This window comes from Rhynchophorus ferrugineus, unplaced genomic scaffold (genome assembly GCF_030347505.1).
Source record: "Rhynchophorus ferrugineus isolate W39M unplaced genomic scaffold, kcgeb_rfMv2 rfM9, whole genome shotgun sequence".
Classification (NCBI taxonomy): domain Eukaryota; kingdom Metazoa; phylum Arthropoda; class Insecta; order Coleoptera; family Curculionidae; genus Rhynchophorus; species Rhynchophorus ferrugineus.
In genome coordinates this window covers 4,294,048-4,310,406 of record NW_027472588.1, presented here as the reverse complement: position 1 = coordinate 4,310,406, position 16,359 = coordinate 4,294,048, and the positions used below count along the sequence as shown (strand labels likewise).

Below are 16,359 nucleotides of genomic sequence, written 5' to 3'. Positions count from 1 at the left end.
AGGGGTGAACCGACTCGGATCCGGGGACGATCTTTACGACGGTTGACGGGGTAGTTCGGTTGCTTTATTGTCGTTTTTTAAAAAAATACCCTGGAATTTAATTTCCTTTTTTTTATTACCTTAAAATATAAGCGCTTTATTTCCAGTGAATTATGACGTATCGTTTACGTCACGCAAACTACGAGGCTCTGAATGGGGTGAAATTTTTTTTTTAAACACAGACAAAGACATGCACCAATAGATACACTGATTATAGCGACACTCCAACTTTTCGATGCCATTTTTGTAGTACGATTTGTCCTTTACTTCAAAATAGGCCTCAGTTTCGGGGATCACCTCTTCATTCGACGAAGATTTCTTTCCAGCGAGCATTCTTTTGAGATCTGAGAATAGGAGATGGCCGTTGGGGGCCAGATCTGGAGAATACAGTGGATGGGGAAGCAATTGAAAGCCCAATTCTTGGATTTTTGCCATCGTTTTCACTGACTTGTGACAGTGTGCATTGTCTTGGTGAAGCAGCACATTGTTTTTCTTCAAATGAGTCCGTTTTTTTGGCGATTTCGTCCCTCAAACGGTCCAGTAACGCTATGTAATAGTCGTTGTTGGTGGGCCTTCCTTTTTCAAGGTAGTGAATGAAAATTATTCCATGCGCATCCCAAAATACAGACGCCATGACCTTGCCAGTCGACTGTTGCGTTTTCCACGCTTTGGAGCGGGTTCATCGTATGCAGTCCACTCGGATGACTGTCGACTGGACTTCGGAGTGAAATGATGGAGCCATGTTTCATCCATTGTCACATATCGATGAAAAAACTCGAGTTTATTATGCTTGATCTTCTTCAAACACTGCTCCGAATCATCAACTCGTCATTGTTATTAGTCAAAAGTGAGCTCGCGCGGCACCCACTTTGCACTGAGCTTTCTCATACCCAAATATTTGTGAATAATATGATGTACACGTTCAGTTGATATCTTAAGAGTGTCTGCTATTTTATTCAATTTCAATTTACGGTCATTCAAAATCATTTTGTGGATTGTTTAAATGTTCTCGTCGGTAACAAACTCTTTTGGGCATCCACTGCGTTCACCATCTTCGGTGCTCATTTCACCACATCTAAACTTAGCATACTAATCCCTGATGGTTGATTTTCCTGGAGCAGTGTCCGGAAACTCGGTATCAAGCCAAGTTTTTGCTTCAACTGTATTCTTTCCCTTCAAAAAACAATATTTTAACAACACGCGAAATTCCGTTTTTATCCATTTTTTTTTCACAATAACAAAATATGCTTCACTCAAAATGCTATAATTCACAAACTAATGATACAACAGCTGTCAAATTTATACACGCATGTTTTGAGGGTTATGGCTAACTAAAAAACATACGGATTTAATTCTAGTAGCGCCATCTATGTGTCAGGTTAAGAACTTTTCAATAGATCTGTTATAACTAAAAGATTGGTTAGTGTCTAATAAAGAAAAGTTCTGTCAATCTCTTGTACATATAAAATAGTTTAAACCTCGGAGTGATCTTAATAAATGAAACCAATAATATTTGCAATGATGCATTAAACGATAACAATATGATCTATGAAATATATACTTCTACGCCTCAGTCGCAGCCCGATATAGACTCAGCGAGATCATCTTCTAACGCGAAAGAAAACAATGCGAAAAAGGAGACCAATCCAATGTAGTACATAAATCGTAAACAATGACATTCCCTGGGACAAGGTCGTCGGCTAGATGTGGAGGGGAATGAATCCGCCAAGAAATGTTCGAACTAATTCATTCAAACTCGACGTCGTTCAGTGTTTGATAAGGAAAAGGTCGCACCAGGTGGTCAACGGTGACACGAGCACTTGCACCATGATTTTCTACTTGATTGGCGTAAGTATTCCAATTAGTTCAAGTTTGTTTTTCAAGTTCAAGTTCCCGTCTTCGATGCGCGTCTATTAGAGTCGGAATTTTTTACATAAATTGCCTTCAAACACTTTCTTTTTTTTGAGATGGGAATATTTTTTATGCGTATAAAAATAGTGGTGTGTATATAAATTGTTCTCGCTGAATATCATCATAACATATCATAAATAATAATATATATTATAACAAAGCATCTTATTAGATACGATTATTTTTAAATTTATTGTCTCTCTATTTCTTCTAATACTAAAATATGTATATGTTTATTTTTAAACTACAGGGACAGTTTACATATTTTGTTGTTAGTTTTGGTTTATAAGTTAATACAAATGTATGTGATTTAGTTATACGTTAAAAAACTTAAGAGTAGTGTGATATTGATCAAATAAAGTTATCGCATGGAACAATGTCTGGTGAATACGTCGGATGGCGTAAAATGTTTTATTTTATTTACCGTTGAGGATAATTTGGTTTAGGTTAATATTCCATTTTTTCATTCTCAAGTATTTTCTCTTACCTGAACTTAGTCCACTCTTGTGGCTATGAAAATGCTACATATAAACAATTAAAATATTCGTCATTCAATATTTGTTATTATTTTATTATATAGTATTTAGTTTTTCAGTTAAATAAAGAAAAATTAATTTTCACAAAATGAGTGCATTTCTGTTTATGTCACATATCATAAAAACTATTAATACTACAGCAATTTTGCTTCGATTTTCGTTTCTGTTACATCAAAATACATATATTTTGAGATTTTTATGTCATGTCGTGAAAATTTGCGATTTTTTGCAATTCTCAATATTTTTGCTGTCATTTTACTGCAAATAATCTTAGCTCGATGAGAATTACATGGTTTATAAAGAATTTTACGCTGAATCGTATGGTATTATGATAAGTTTTATATAACCTTTAATTGTTCAGTTATATAAAGAAAAACATATTTTCACAAAATGAGTGGATTTTTGTTTATGTCACGTATCTTAAAAACTATTAATTCTACAGCAATTTTTCTTCCATTTTCGTTTCTTTCATATCAAAATATATATATTTTGAGACTCTTATCTATTTTCGAGGGATAAATATTTTTTGCTTTTTTTTCATGTATATACTCGTGAAAATTTGCGATTTTTTGCAATTTTGAATGTTTTTGTCGTCATATCAGTTCAGATAACTTCAGCTTAATGAAAATCACATAGATTATAAGGAATTTTATGCTGAATCGAATGGTTTTGTGAAAAATGTTATATAACCTTTAGTTTTTAGGTTATATAAAGAAAAATGTATTTTTACAAAATGAGTGCATTTCTCTTTATGTCACATATCTTAAAAACTATTAATTCTAGAACAACTTTGCATAGATTTTTGTTTCTTTTACAACAAAATAGATATATTTTGAGATTCTTATCTATTTTCGAGGGATAAATATTTTTTGCTTTTTTTTTCATGTATATACTCGTGAAAATTTGCGATTTTTTGCAATTTTGAATGTTTTTGTCGTCATTTCAGTTCACATAACTTCAGCTCAATGAAAATCACATAAATTATAAAGAATTTTATGCTGAATCGAGTGGTATTGTGAAAAATTTTATATAACCTTTACTTTTTTGGTTATATAAAGAAAAATGTATTTTCACAAAATGAGTGGATTTTTGTTTATGTCACGTATCTTAAAAACTATTAATTATACAGCAATTTTGCTTCGATTTTCGTTTCTTTTATATCAAAATACATATGTTTTGAGATTCTTATCTATTTTCGAGGGATAAATATTTTCTGCTTTGTTTTCATGTATATACTCGTGAAAATTTGCGATTTTTTGCAATTTTGAACGTTTTTGTCGTCATTTCAGTTCAGGTAACTTCAGCTCAATGAAAATCACATAAATTATAAAGAATTTTATGCTGAATCGAGTGGTATTGTGAAACATTTTATATAACCTTTAGTTTTTTGGTTATATAAAGAAAAATGTATTTTCACAAAATGAGTGGATTTTTGTTTATGTCACGTATCTTAAAAACTATTAATTCTAGAACAATTTTGCATAGATTTTTGTTTCTTTTACAACAAAATACATATATTTTGAGATTTTTATCTATTTTCTAGGGATAAATATTTTTTGCTTTTTCTTCATGTATATAGTCGTGAAAATTTGCGATTTTTTGCAATTTTGAATGTTTTTGTCGTCATTTCAGTTCAGATAACTTCAGCTCAATGAAAATCACATAGATTATAAAGAATTTTATGCTGAATCGAATGGTATTGCGAAAAATTTTATATAACCTTTAGTTTTTCGGTTATATAAAGAAAAGTGTATTTTCAGAAAATGAGTGGATTTTTGTTTATGTCACATATTTTAAAAACTATTAATTCTAGAACAATTTTGCATAGATTTTCGTTTCTTTTGCAACAAAATACATATATTTTGAGATTACTATCTATTTTCTAGGGATAAATATCTTTTACTTTTTCCATGTATATAGTCGTGAAAATTTACGATCTTTTGCAATTTTCAATGTTTTTGTCGTCATTTCAGCTCAAACAACTTCACCTCAATGAAAATCATACAGTTTATAAATAATTCGAAATTCGAATTTCGAAAAAACTTCGCTTTTTGCTTTCCAGGTATTTAGTCGTCAAAATTGATGAGAACTTGGCATGTAAACTGAGCAATACACACTCGTCACAGTGTATCCATGGAAGCAGCTTTGCCAAAATGCAACAAAATCTACTATATTACTATCTAATATACTATCTCCGTATATACCGAACATCAATAACCATACCAGTGACTGAGACCCGTATTTTTCTTCTAGATTTAGTGCGAGGTATTTTGGAACACGATCTAGAATTCGATCCAATCATCGGAGGTCACTAAACCCGTCGTGCCATCAGGAATCTATTTCGACATACCGTCGATTACATCGTTACGCATTAGAATATACCCTAAAAACGATTCCTCCGATTACTAATACGATTTAAATAAGCGGACATTTAAATCTATGACTGCATCTCGGTCTGATTAATAAACATTTAATGTCATCCGCTCGTACGCGCTCCGAATGGCGATCGCGCATTTTGATCGGACGTTATTTTTCCCAAATGCCGCCAAAGCTACCGTTTCCATCTCCATCCTTAAACAGAATTAGCGTTGGGAAGTATCGACTGAAAACAATCGAAACAGTCGATAGTCGAAAAACAGTCGAAACAGCGACTGTCAAAAAACTAGCAACTAGCAAATTCATGGTTCGACTGTTTGTTCAATTCGTGATGTCAGACGAAGGTGTACGAACCCTTTCCTGTATAAATTGTGAACGAGGAAAGGATGGAGATAATGGCTTGGAGCAGTTAATTTTGTATGTGCTTTTTTCTAACGGTAGTATAAGCGAGACGGAGATGTAGATATTCCTTCACGTACTATTACATTATTATTATATTACTGATTACTATTAACATGCAATTTATAATTTCATTTTAAACGAAGTAGAATTACTTTTATATTTGATTTTTTTGTGGATCTGTTAAAAGAAATGGTATTTTTCTATGGATTGGAATAATACCCCACAAATATTTTATCGAATTTTAATATGTTAATTGTTATTTTGAAATAATATATTACAATAAATATAGACAACATAATGCAACTTAAACAAAACCTAAAAACTAAAGATGTGCAATAACCATATATTCTAAATAAGAATTAAACGTATACCTAATCATAAAAATAACTAATCCTTGACTACTACTAAAACTACTAGAGCTTTTTAAATAAAGTAAATGCTCTATTTATTATTGAACGGAAATATTTTTTAACAAAAATCGAGGGAGTAATCGATATATTACCTATTATTGTCATAAAAACAGTCAAAGGTATTTTACTTTTTATCAGTCACAACTTCAATCTTCTTACCCTATTACATTAACAACCTTGAAAATATCGTTCCAAAATTCTGCTATATTAGTATACAATATATTGTTATTTATAAGAAAATTACCAAAAAAAATCCTAAAAATTATAGTCATAAACATAAATATCACGTTAGACAAAAAGCAAAACACATTAGAACCAAAATAAAACAACTATACTGGTTAGTCGGAAGATACTCTCAACTTGATCTAAAATCAAAGAGGTTGGTCTATAATACAATTATAAAGCCAATTTGGACCTATGGGGTTGCACTAAAAATTCAAATCAGTTAGTCATACAGCGCTATCAAAACAAGGTTCTTCGATTGATTACCAATGCCTATCGCTATGTAACCAATGAAGAACTGCACGATGACCTGGAAATCAAATGGATTTGCGAAGTTGTGCAGGATTTCGCCTTGAAACACGAAAGTAAATTACTAAATCATACTAACGCGGAAGCAATACAACTGCTGGACGGCGCGCAGGATGACAGGAGATTGAAACGAACAAAACCATACGAACTTGTGTAAACATTTAGTGTGTATTATTAGTGCAAACAATAGCTATAAGTTAATAATTAATAAATAATTATAATTTTATAATTGAGGAATACATACTGATGTATTTTCTCGCACTCGTCTTGCTTGTTAATTAATCCAAGCACATAGGAAAAGTAGTAATAAATTAATTGTAATAATAATAATAATAATTAAGATTGAACTAAGCGTATCTAATAAAGATGTTATAAAAAAAACATAAATATCATAATCATAAATAATCAAGGTCGCGGCTAGGACGACAAAGTCAGAACGTTAAAAATCAGTCGAATGAAACTAGTAGAACTAAAAATAGTAAGTAAAAGTACACGACTGAAACAGTCGACAGTAAATAATAACATAATCAGTCGAACCAAAAATAATCGATAGTAAAAAGTAGTCAATTAATAAACAGTCGATAGTTCCCAGCGCTAATCAGAATCGATTTTGGGGATTCCCCCGAGAGCGTGTGATTTTTGAGAGATTCTTAAAAATTTTCACGTCTCGATTTCGTTCTTTCGGACGAACGCCGAAGCTACCAGGTACGACCTTGGCATTCTTGTTATCTTATCCTGGTCGATTTTCGAAGTTTTTTCGTACCGTCTCGCGACTGAACTAGATTATTCGTTTGCAGGTTGCCCTGTCGCTCCTTTGCGCTGCTGAGGCTCTGCGCGGCGTCAATCCCGGTCCTCCGGGCTACAAGTATGTCGCGGCGGGTCGCAATGATCCACCACCGTGCAAGACCGATCCAGGGATGACGTATTGCGAGGACGTCGAACACTATCCATTGTAAGTTTATTCCCAATGTCACACCGAAAGAATTTTTATTAGACGACAGATTGGAAAAACCATAATGTGTAAGTACCAGGTATGTCGGTAATTCCTTTCCGTGTCGGCTTGGTTAGCAGAGCGGTAAAGTTGACAGGACGGTCCTCCAGCTGTTGTGATAGTCGCGGGTTCGAACCCTACTGGGGAATGGTCGTAAATGTATGTTTGTGATTGTCTAACATTTGTAATTGTCCTCAGACAAGAGTACAAAATCCGACAAGGAAAATGAACCCAGTCACGCCAGTGACGAGGATGGGTAAGACCGGATGTCTTCTGGGATGATATCTGAGTTGGTCACTGGCCAGTTAGTAGGCTTAATGCTGAGGACCGTAGTTCGCAGCCCACGTTAAACTGTAGGTCCAGTCCACATAAACCCTTGTTGGTAAAAAGGAGACTCTAAAATATTATATAAATATCTTTCTTTATTAATTATATCTCACCGGACACGGAGATCTTGCGGCCAAAGCGATTTGGCTTTTCAGTCGATGGGTCGGCTTCACCAGGTGAAACCCTTGATTATTTTTATCATGCGGTGTAAAAATTACTTCTTTGTAAAAATTTTTATTCAGTTTATATGGCACTCATCATTCTATCTCTTGGATCTTTCCCATCACTTGTTACTGTTCACAAATTGCGACTCGGTTCACATTCAATTCTTTTGCAACTGTTTTTTTTATTTGTGCTTGGTTTTCATCCAATAACTCTTATAATTCCACATCTTCAGCCTACTAGGACGTTCTTTCTCTTGAACGCTACAATCATCATCTACATCATCTCATCAGAGCACCTTCAATCTATATCTCCACCAGCAAATAAAGGCTTTCATCGGATTTTTTTCTTTTCCTTTTTTGAAAATAAGAATGGTAATACGTGCCACAAATATACCTTTTCGTACAGTAGTTTGTGACTTGTGAGGCTTGTGTTTGAAATATATTCGTAAAATCGGAAAGTAATTACCGAAACATCTAGTGTTTTTGTTCAGCAAACCTGCATTTTATTGTTATCAAAAAATAGTAACATATAAAAATCACCTTTTGTATAAAGTATACACAGGCTTTCCCAGGAAGTATTTTGGACTTGATTCCATTAATAGGACCAAAGCCTAATCCAAGAGAAACCATGAATTTCAGAAAAATAATTGAATAACTTACTTTTATTTTCTAAATGATACTACGGCGATTGTCGCAGGTTCGTATCCCGCAGGGCATGGATGTACTCTACATTTGTGATTGGAATTGTAGGCAATATCTCTTGGCAACAGCATAAAATTTGTTATAAGGAATAACCATCTCCGTCACATCAAGCCATTAGCCAAGCTGGATAAGACCGGATGTCCCCTGGGACGGTCTTTAAAGTTGTTCATTGGCCAGTTTGAAGGCTTAATACCGAGGACTGTACCGAACCACGAGAAAGTACTTGTTCTCGAACACATTAGTTTTAAAAAGAAATAGAGAAGGAATTTATATAAATTTAATGAACAAGAATCTATACAAGATAATAATTGATAATTAGGTTTTAACAAAGATTGTTAATTTTTTAAAACGTCTTTAAAAGGCAATATAAATCTTCATTTAGTATTGAAATATTTATTAAATCATTCTGAGTATAAACTAATATAATATTATTTCAGTTACAGTAAATCCCAACCAACATTAATTCCACCAAAAAAAAAACAAGTATTTTCTGTTAAATCCGTTGTGTTTTCCAACTAGATCAGCCCGAATAATTAGATTGGAATTTGTTTCACATTAAGAGCGTATTTTCCCAGCATTTACCGACCTTTTGACTGCGAAGTTAGTTTTTAAACGATTTCCTATCGAAATCATTACTGGTTTATTGAACTTTTACGCGATTGACGAAGTGACAAGGTTTTCTGCGTTTATTTATTATTAGGTCTGTTAATTAAAGGATTTACAACGGATTATGTTACTATGTATATACAATTTTTGTAACAAAAAAATTGAACCGACTTCAAAAAATAAATAAGGAACTCACTAAAATGTAAAAAATAATTCATTTTAGATCTTTAACACCAAAAAAAAAAGCATTTTAAAATAAGATATGTACATAATCGATGTAATAACTAAATAAAAATAAACAAACAACTTATTTAACCTATTTACTACACGTATTTTATATTCTACTATATACATACAATTTAGCTTAATATTTGCCTAAACCTATTTATCTATTTACAATATTATTTTAACTACTAACTGATAACTCTGAAGTCGGTACGAGTAACGAATTAGATTTGTTTGGTTCGTAATTTAATTTTGTGTATATGCCACTAAATTATATCATTATTTTTGTGTTCTTTTGGCTCGACATTCTACCGATTTCTCACAATAAAGCTTAAAATTGAAAAATAGTCGATTAGAACGAATTTATAGGCATAATGTTTTAAATTGTTTTCGGAATTTGTGGATTCGGTTTGTTATTTCGATATTCTTCACAAAGATTTCTGTTTATTTTTTCAGGGAGCAGATATTATACGCTTTGGCCAACAGCAAATTCGACGTGTCCAAGTTCTTGATCGATGAATCGTTGGATGATGGACCTAATTTCAATTCTGATAAAAATGATTCTTCGGAACTTTTAAGCCGAAGACCTGAATTTGGACGCTCTGGGACATGGAACTTCAACGCTACGCTGTACCCACCTCTACCCCCTCACCCATACAAACCCCATATAGTAGGTGGGTATATTTGGTGACGTACGACGTTATTTGTCTATCACGTCTAACCATCATCATAACTCACAAGCTTTTTTCTCTTATTTCTAATAATATTTTAATGATTTGTGAATATTTTTGAATCTAATCTATATTATAATTAGTAGAATTCACAATTATATTGAAAATAATTAAAACGGTACGTAAAATGGCAACTATAATGCCAATTATATTAGAAAAAATTACGTAAAATAACCAATATAATAAGGAGATTTATTAATTTTTATTGATACAAGTATATCTACTGGTATTTTAGCTTTGTAATGAAAATATATAAGCGTCATATTCACAGAGACATGGCTGTTACTTTATACATACATAATTGGAGGACCCATTTTGCACTTTTTGTCGTAACTTTTTTTTTTTGTATTAATCTTCTAGAACGTTAGCAATCTGCCCGTGGGCAATAATTATTTTTACATGATTTCAGTAATTTAATATAATATAACTATCCTGACATGTAGTAGATCATTTCAGTAAATGATCTACTGTACAACTTATAATGTAAATCTTATTCTAGATACTATTCTAACTTATTCTAGAGATTATTAAATTTCACTCTATGTGTCTTAATCAGTTCGTATGGCAGTTTGCGTTTGAGCCTATACACTTCATTGTCATCGTGCACATTTAACTATTTGGCACTCGCATTGGGATGACTGTCGGAGTACTTCGCACTAACACTCCGAATAACACTCGTTATGGGTTCTATGGGGATATCGTGCTGATTCAGTTTGTTGGACAGGTAATATGGAGCATCGACGATGACTCGCAACACTTTATTCTGGAATCTCTCGAGGATATCTATGTTAGATTTGCTAGTAGTACCCCACAGTTCAATATCACAGGTCCAAATGGCCCTAAGTATCGACTTATACAGCAAAACCTTGTTATCTAATGATAATTTAGATTTGGCCTCTTAATGTATAATTTTTGGAATAGTTTAGAGATAACAGATAACGGGCTTATAGGACGATAAGAAGAAACCTCTTCTGATTTTTTCCCAAGTTTAAGAATCATAATGATTTGAGCCACTTTTCTGCTAGTGAAAGGTCTTTTAATATTCTTGCAGTTATTAGGTCAAAACCAGGAGCTTTTTAGAATTGATTTCCTTATGTATTGTTTGTTTTACTTCCTTAACAGTAGATTTCTCATGTGCAGATCCATTTGAAACTGAGTGTTAAGAAAGTCAACTATGTTATTTTGTTCTGTTGCGGATATTTCAGATGGGTACGGATTAAATACTGTTTTTAAATATTCAGAGAAATCTTCCGCTTTATCTTTATCATTTCTAGCCCAGGTATTGTTATCAGTTGTAATGGGTTTTGTGGTAAATATTACAGTTATTGTATTAAATTGATCCTGTGAAAATTATTGGAGAATATTTGGAAAATTGACATTGCTAAGCAATATAATTTAAAATAATGAATGTTTGAATGAAGTATTAGATGATATTCAGTAAAAATTCCCACATTCCCTGTTGCTGGTATAAAAGAACGATCTGTTAGATCGACGATCAGTCAGGAAATCCTTCAAAGAAGAGCAAACCAACTCGATTGAAACTTGCATTGTGATTGGATAATAGCAAGTCTAAGTCATGTAGATTCAATTGAATAAAATGCATGAGATGTCTAACTAACAGAACGGTACCTTGTACTTGGAAGAGTAGATATTGAAAATATATAGGATCAATTCAAATTCTTCGTTAAATGATATAGGATTAATAAATTTGCTAAATTATCATAGTCTTTCGAAAATATGCTGCAAGTTTTAGCAAATAATTTCAATAAATTAATGCCTTGAAGATATTGGGAAATAAAAATAAAGATTTCGCAACTAAAAATAAGGTTATTAAATTTTCAATTTCAGTTTCATTGTTTCATATAGGATAGTGGTTTTTGAACAGAATTATTGTTATTCATCACTCACTAATCATTATATGTACTTTTTATGATACTACAAAGCCTCTGCATTTTTGGCCATTGTCATATTATAAAACTGTTTTCTTATTTTTTTAAAAATTTTTTGTTAATTCTTAATCACAAGAATATCTCCTAACATTTACACCTTGTCATTGTGCCATTGGACTGGCCATTTAACTGAAGGTTTTTGGTCTTTTATCCCTTTTAATGGTCTAAAACCAATAAAAATTGATCAAACAGCCTTGTCTTGAATAGTTTTCTGTTACAGTATGATATTTTTGCCTGCTCACTTTTCTATTAAGAAAGCCCTCTAAGTATAATTCCAAGATATTTCTTCTCCCTCACTTATTAATATTTCTTCATTTCCAACACAAAGACTTAAAAAAATAAATATAAAATGTGACACAAATACTCTAGGATAATTTTCACCATATTATCATCAACATCACATAGTAGACGGTATGTTTAAGGCATGATCCTTATCGTAAATATGAATGATATAAATGTTTTTATTTTTAGAAAATGAAGATGCCGAAAAATCAACTCCATCATCCAATGACGAGATAAGAGAGGACTTGAAAAGGATAAGGAGATTCTTAAAACTTTAACCATTTAAATTGGGATATTGTTGTTTTGTATATCGTGTATGAAATATATTATATTATGTTTTAATAGTTGATTTTGTTTTTATTCAAGCTCCTTACACCGAATTTATATTTTCCAGATTAATTTTTGAGTATTGTTTTAGATACCTCAAGTGATGCATATAGCCTGTACTGGAGGGTACCCAAAGCTCAAACTCCTTTACGGTATTGACGAATTGGATCGGTATTTCAACAGAATACTCATGACGTATTGTGATGCTTTCAGGTATAATCGGGTGCCGAGGAAGGTACTGGAGGTGTATCCGAATATATCAGAGGCTTCGTTGAAGTTGATCGCTCAGAGGCGAATAAAACGACAGGAGGAAGGAAGGAAGGAACCACAGGAGGAACTTTTGGAGGCGGTGGATTATGGCCTTTGCGGATCCAAAACGAGTTTTATTTATCCCAAAGTAGCGAAGTCGACCGTTCGTGGAGAATGGTTGTACTTGATCAATATCCCAAGGGTTCGAATGACACAGATGATAAAGTCACAGATTTGCGAGTAAGTTTTGGTGTTCTTTTTTTAAATTAAGCCATGAAAGTGAATTATATTTGACAGTTTTACTTTATCATTTTCACTACTTTCATTTTCTAGCACAATAAAATTAATTAATTACATTATACATTAGATATGCATTATATATTACTACTGTTCTAGTGTATTTCTATTAATACACAAGCAAGGCGAGTACGGGATTAATACATCAGTGTGTATTTTAAAAATGAAACGAATCTAATTAAACCAAACGTAAAAATACGCTTAATGTAATAATGTGCTTCGGTTCGCTTCAAACTTCTGATTTCCTGCGTGTTGTTGAGTAGCTATATTATTTTCACGTTGCTATGGTTTAGCAATCTTCTTAATGGTTAGATTTTAGGCTAATTATTGGATCACTTGGTGTATCCACTTGATTTCGAGGTCATTGTGCAGCTCTTGGTTGTATAACGATACGGATTGGTAATTAATCGTAGAACATTTTTTGGGTACGTTGGATTACTAGTTGGTTTGGATGTCTTAGTGCTACCCTATATTTGTATCTCATAGGTCCAAATTAGCTTTATGATTGACTGAAATCTATTTGATGTTAAGCCAAGTTGAGAGTATTTTCCGACTAACCAGTACAGTTGTTTGACTTTGAGTCTAATCTGCTCTGGTTCTTGTCTGACGTGATGTTTCCAGTTTAACCGACCATCGAGATATATTCCGAGGTATTTGGCTGATTCTGCTTGAGGAATCGGGCATCCGTCAAGTGATATAACTAGATTTATTGTCATTTCGCGGCAACGTAAAGTTAACATGGATATATTTGGTACTATTAAGCTGTATTTTCCAGTTTTTAGTCCATTTATAGATCATGTTGACCGCTACTTGTACTTAATCTACTTATAACTGGTCCTTTAAATCTTCGAGTTGCTTTCCATAGCGAGTAATCTTTGTCTTCTTTCGGGCTTAATTCACATACATATATTTCGAAACAACTTTATATATATTCTTTAATCTTTTGATTTATCTGATTACAAATTCTATTAAATACTGTTTTGTCTACAGCATTTCTGGTTATATGCTTTCTCTTGATGTCGGAGTAATTTCTTTTGTAGCATACCGAATTTGTTCAATTATATTTCAGGTTTTCAGTTCAAGATCTTCTATACTTTGAGGTAAATATGTGAGTTTGTTCTGTCTCTATTAAATATATTATTTTCATCATCCGTCAAAATTTTTTACAAAAAGTTAATTTTTAAAAAGCTCCTGAAAAGCATTTATATTTTTTTTCTATCGTTTTTGAATAACTTTTGACATTATCTGATCATTTTCTAGACCTGGAGTAGAAGGTAAACCATGTATGGATAGCAGGTGTAAATTGCCTCTTGGATACAAGTCAGTGTGCGAACAACACTATTTACAGAAGAGATTATTGACGCTGGTTCCCGATGGTGGTACCGAGGTAACACAATTTCTATGAATAAGGTGTTATATATTGTGTGAAATATATATTTTCAGGTTTATACCGATATGTTTTGGATACCTACGTGTTGTGTGTGTAAAACTTATAAACCATTCTCAAAGAAAAACCGATGAACTCTTTTAGTGACTTACCATAACATGATACAATGTTTGTATGTAGTGTAGGATGTTATTTTTTAGTAAATACATCTACAACCGCTAATAAATGATTTTTGTTTGTATGAAAATAATGTTTAAATTATAAAAATTATTAATCTTGTACATATTTTTATAGTCTATAGCGCTGGTATTCTTAAGAGAACATTAGCGGAAATGTTTAGCTATTCGTTGTTTTAACCTCTCAGATATTACTTAGTAGATTCACAATATTGTTAAAATCAATAGAAAAATAAATGTGCATGGATGATTTGATGAATGAATAACAAGATCAATTTTTTGATTTTCAGTAATATTTATTAGAATTGGGTATATATGTATATATTGTGTTTTCGAGGAAACTTAGCAGTGACAAATGATACCGAATTTATTCAAACTTGTCAGTATAATTCATGTAATTTAACAAAGCTGAGGCCAAATTTATCAGTGAATGAAGCAATATCTTCGCTTGATTAGAAATTATGTATATCACTTAATGTATGACACCTACCTCAGTAATATTCTATATCAGCAAATAATTGCATTTTTTAATACAATCAATTTTGTGGAGCGACCTCAATGGGATATTGTTATTTGTAAAACGATAGTTGGAGTTTGTTTTTGTGCATTAGGGAGGTCGACAAAATTGTAAAGGGTAAAAATGGGATATTTATCATTGTCACGCCTAAATATAATACCGCTTATATGAACATTATACAACTATGTATTTATAATAGATACATACCAAAGAAAATATTAAAAAATAAAAGGTCATATATATAGGTAATGAAATATTTTTCATATCTCTTGAAAACATAAATAGATTAGATAGTTTTTATATGATGTATATTTTGTATTTGATGGTATATGAAATATTTAAATAAAATATTAAATATTTTATTAATAATGAAATGTAGCAATATAAAATCAGTTACTTTTAGAAATATTACATTTATTTTTGGTTATTTTTTATTTATTAATATTAAGGTTATTATTGTAAATATACAAATTTATTTATTCATGTTCAATTCAAAGGGAACTTATTTATATGGCAATATATTTAATAGTATTTAAAAGTTATGTTACTTTTGTAATGAAAAAAAAAACTATAACATATAAAAATTTTAAGATTATGTAGTATATTTTCATATATGTTAATTTGGAATATTTGCTTAATACTAGCGTTGGGAACTATCGACTGAAAACAGTCGAAACAGTCGATAATCGCAAAACAGTCGACAGTCAAAAAACTAGCGACCGAAAATAATAATTACTATTTTCAGTCTACTATTCATTACTATTTTTGCCATAAAAATAGTCAAATTTTACTATTGATTATTCCCAATTTTAATCTTTTTAGCCTATTACATTAACAATCTTGAAAAATATCGTACCAAAATGCTATAATATTAATATACAATTTATTGTTATTTACAAGCAAACTACCAAAAAAATCATAAAACTGCATATATTACGTATAAATTGGGTACATTTTTGTCAAGGTCGCTGCCAGGACGGCCGAGCTAGAACGTTATAAATCAGTCGGACGAAACAAGTAGAACCAAAAATAGTAAAAGTACGATTGAAACAGTCGATAGCAAATAGATAACAAAATCAATCGGACCGAAAATAGCGACAGAAACAATCACTGGTAAAAAGTAATAAAATCAGTCGAACCAAAAATAGCGACCGAAACAGTTTATAGTAAAAAGAAATCAATTACTAAACAGTCGATAGTCTATTTCAGTCGATAGTTCCCAAC

The 16,359-nt window shown here is 31.8% G+C and overlaps 1 protein-coding gene across 1 annotated transcript; it reads left to right on the top strand.

The window, feature by feature from the left end:
* Nucleotides 1–1,728: 1,728 nt before the first annotated feature.
* Nucleotides 1,729–14,668, top strand: LOC143201935 (uncharacterized). The gene is made up of 7 exons (XM_076413140.1): nucleotides 1,729–1,887; nucleotides 7,003–7,157; nucleotides 9,677–9,894; nucleotides 12,601–12,661; nucleotides 12,723–12,998; nucleotides 14,316–14,442; nucleotides 14,499–14,668. The coding sequence occupies exons 1-7, from the start codon at nucleotides 1,744–1,746 to the stop codon at nucleotides 14,574–14,576; spliced, it is 1,059 nt and encodes a 352-aa protein (XP_076269255.1). The 5' UTR covers nucleotides 1,729–1,743; the 3' UTR covers nucleotides 14,577–14,668.
* The last annotated feature ends 1,691 nt before the right edge of the window (nucleotides 14,669–16,359 follow it).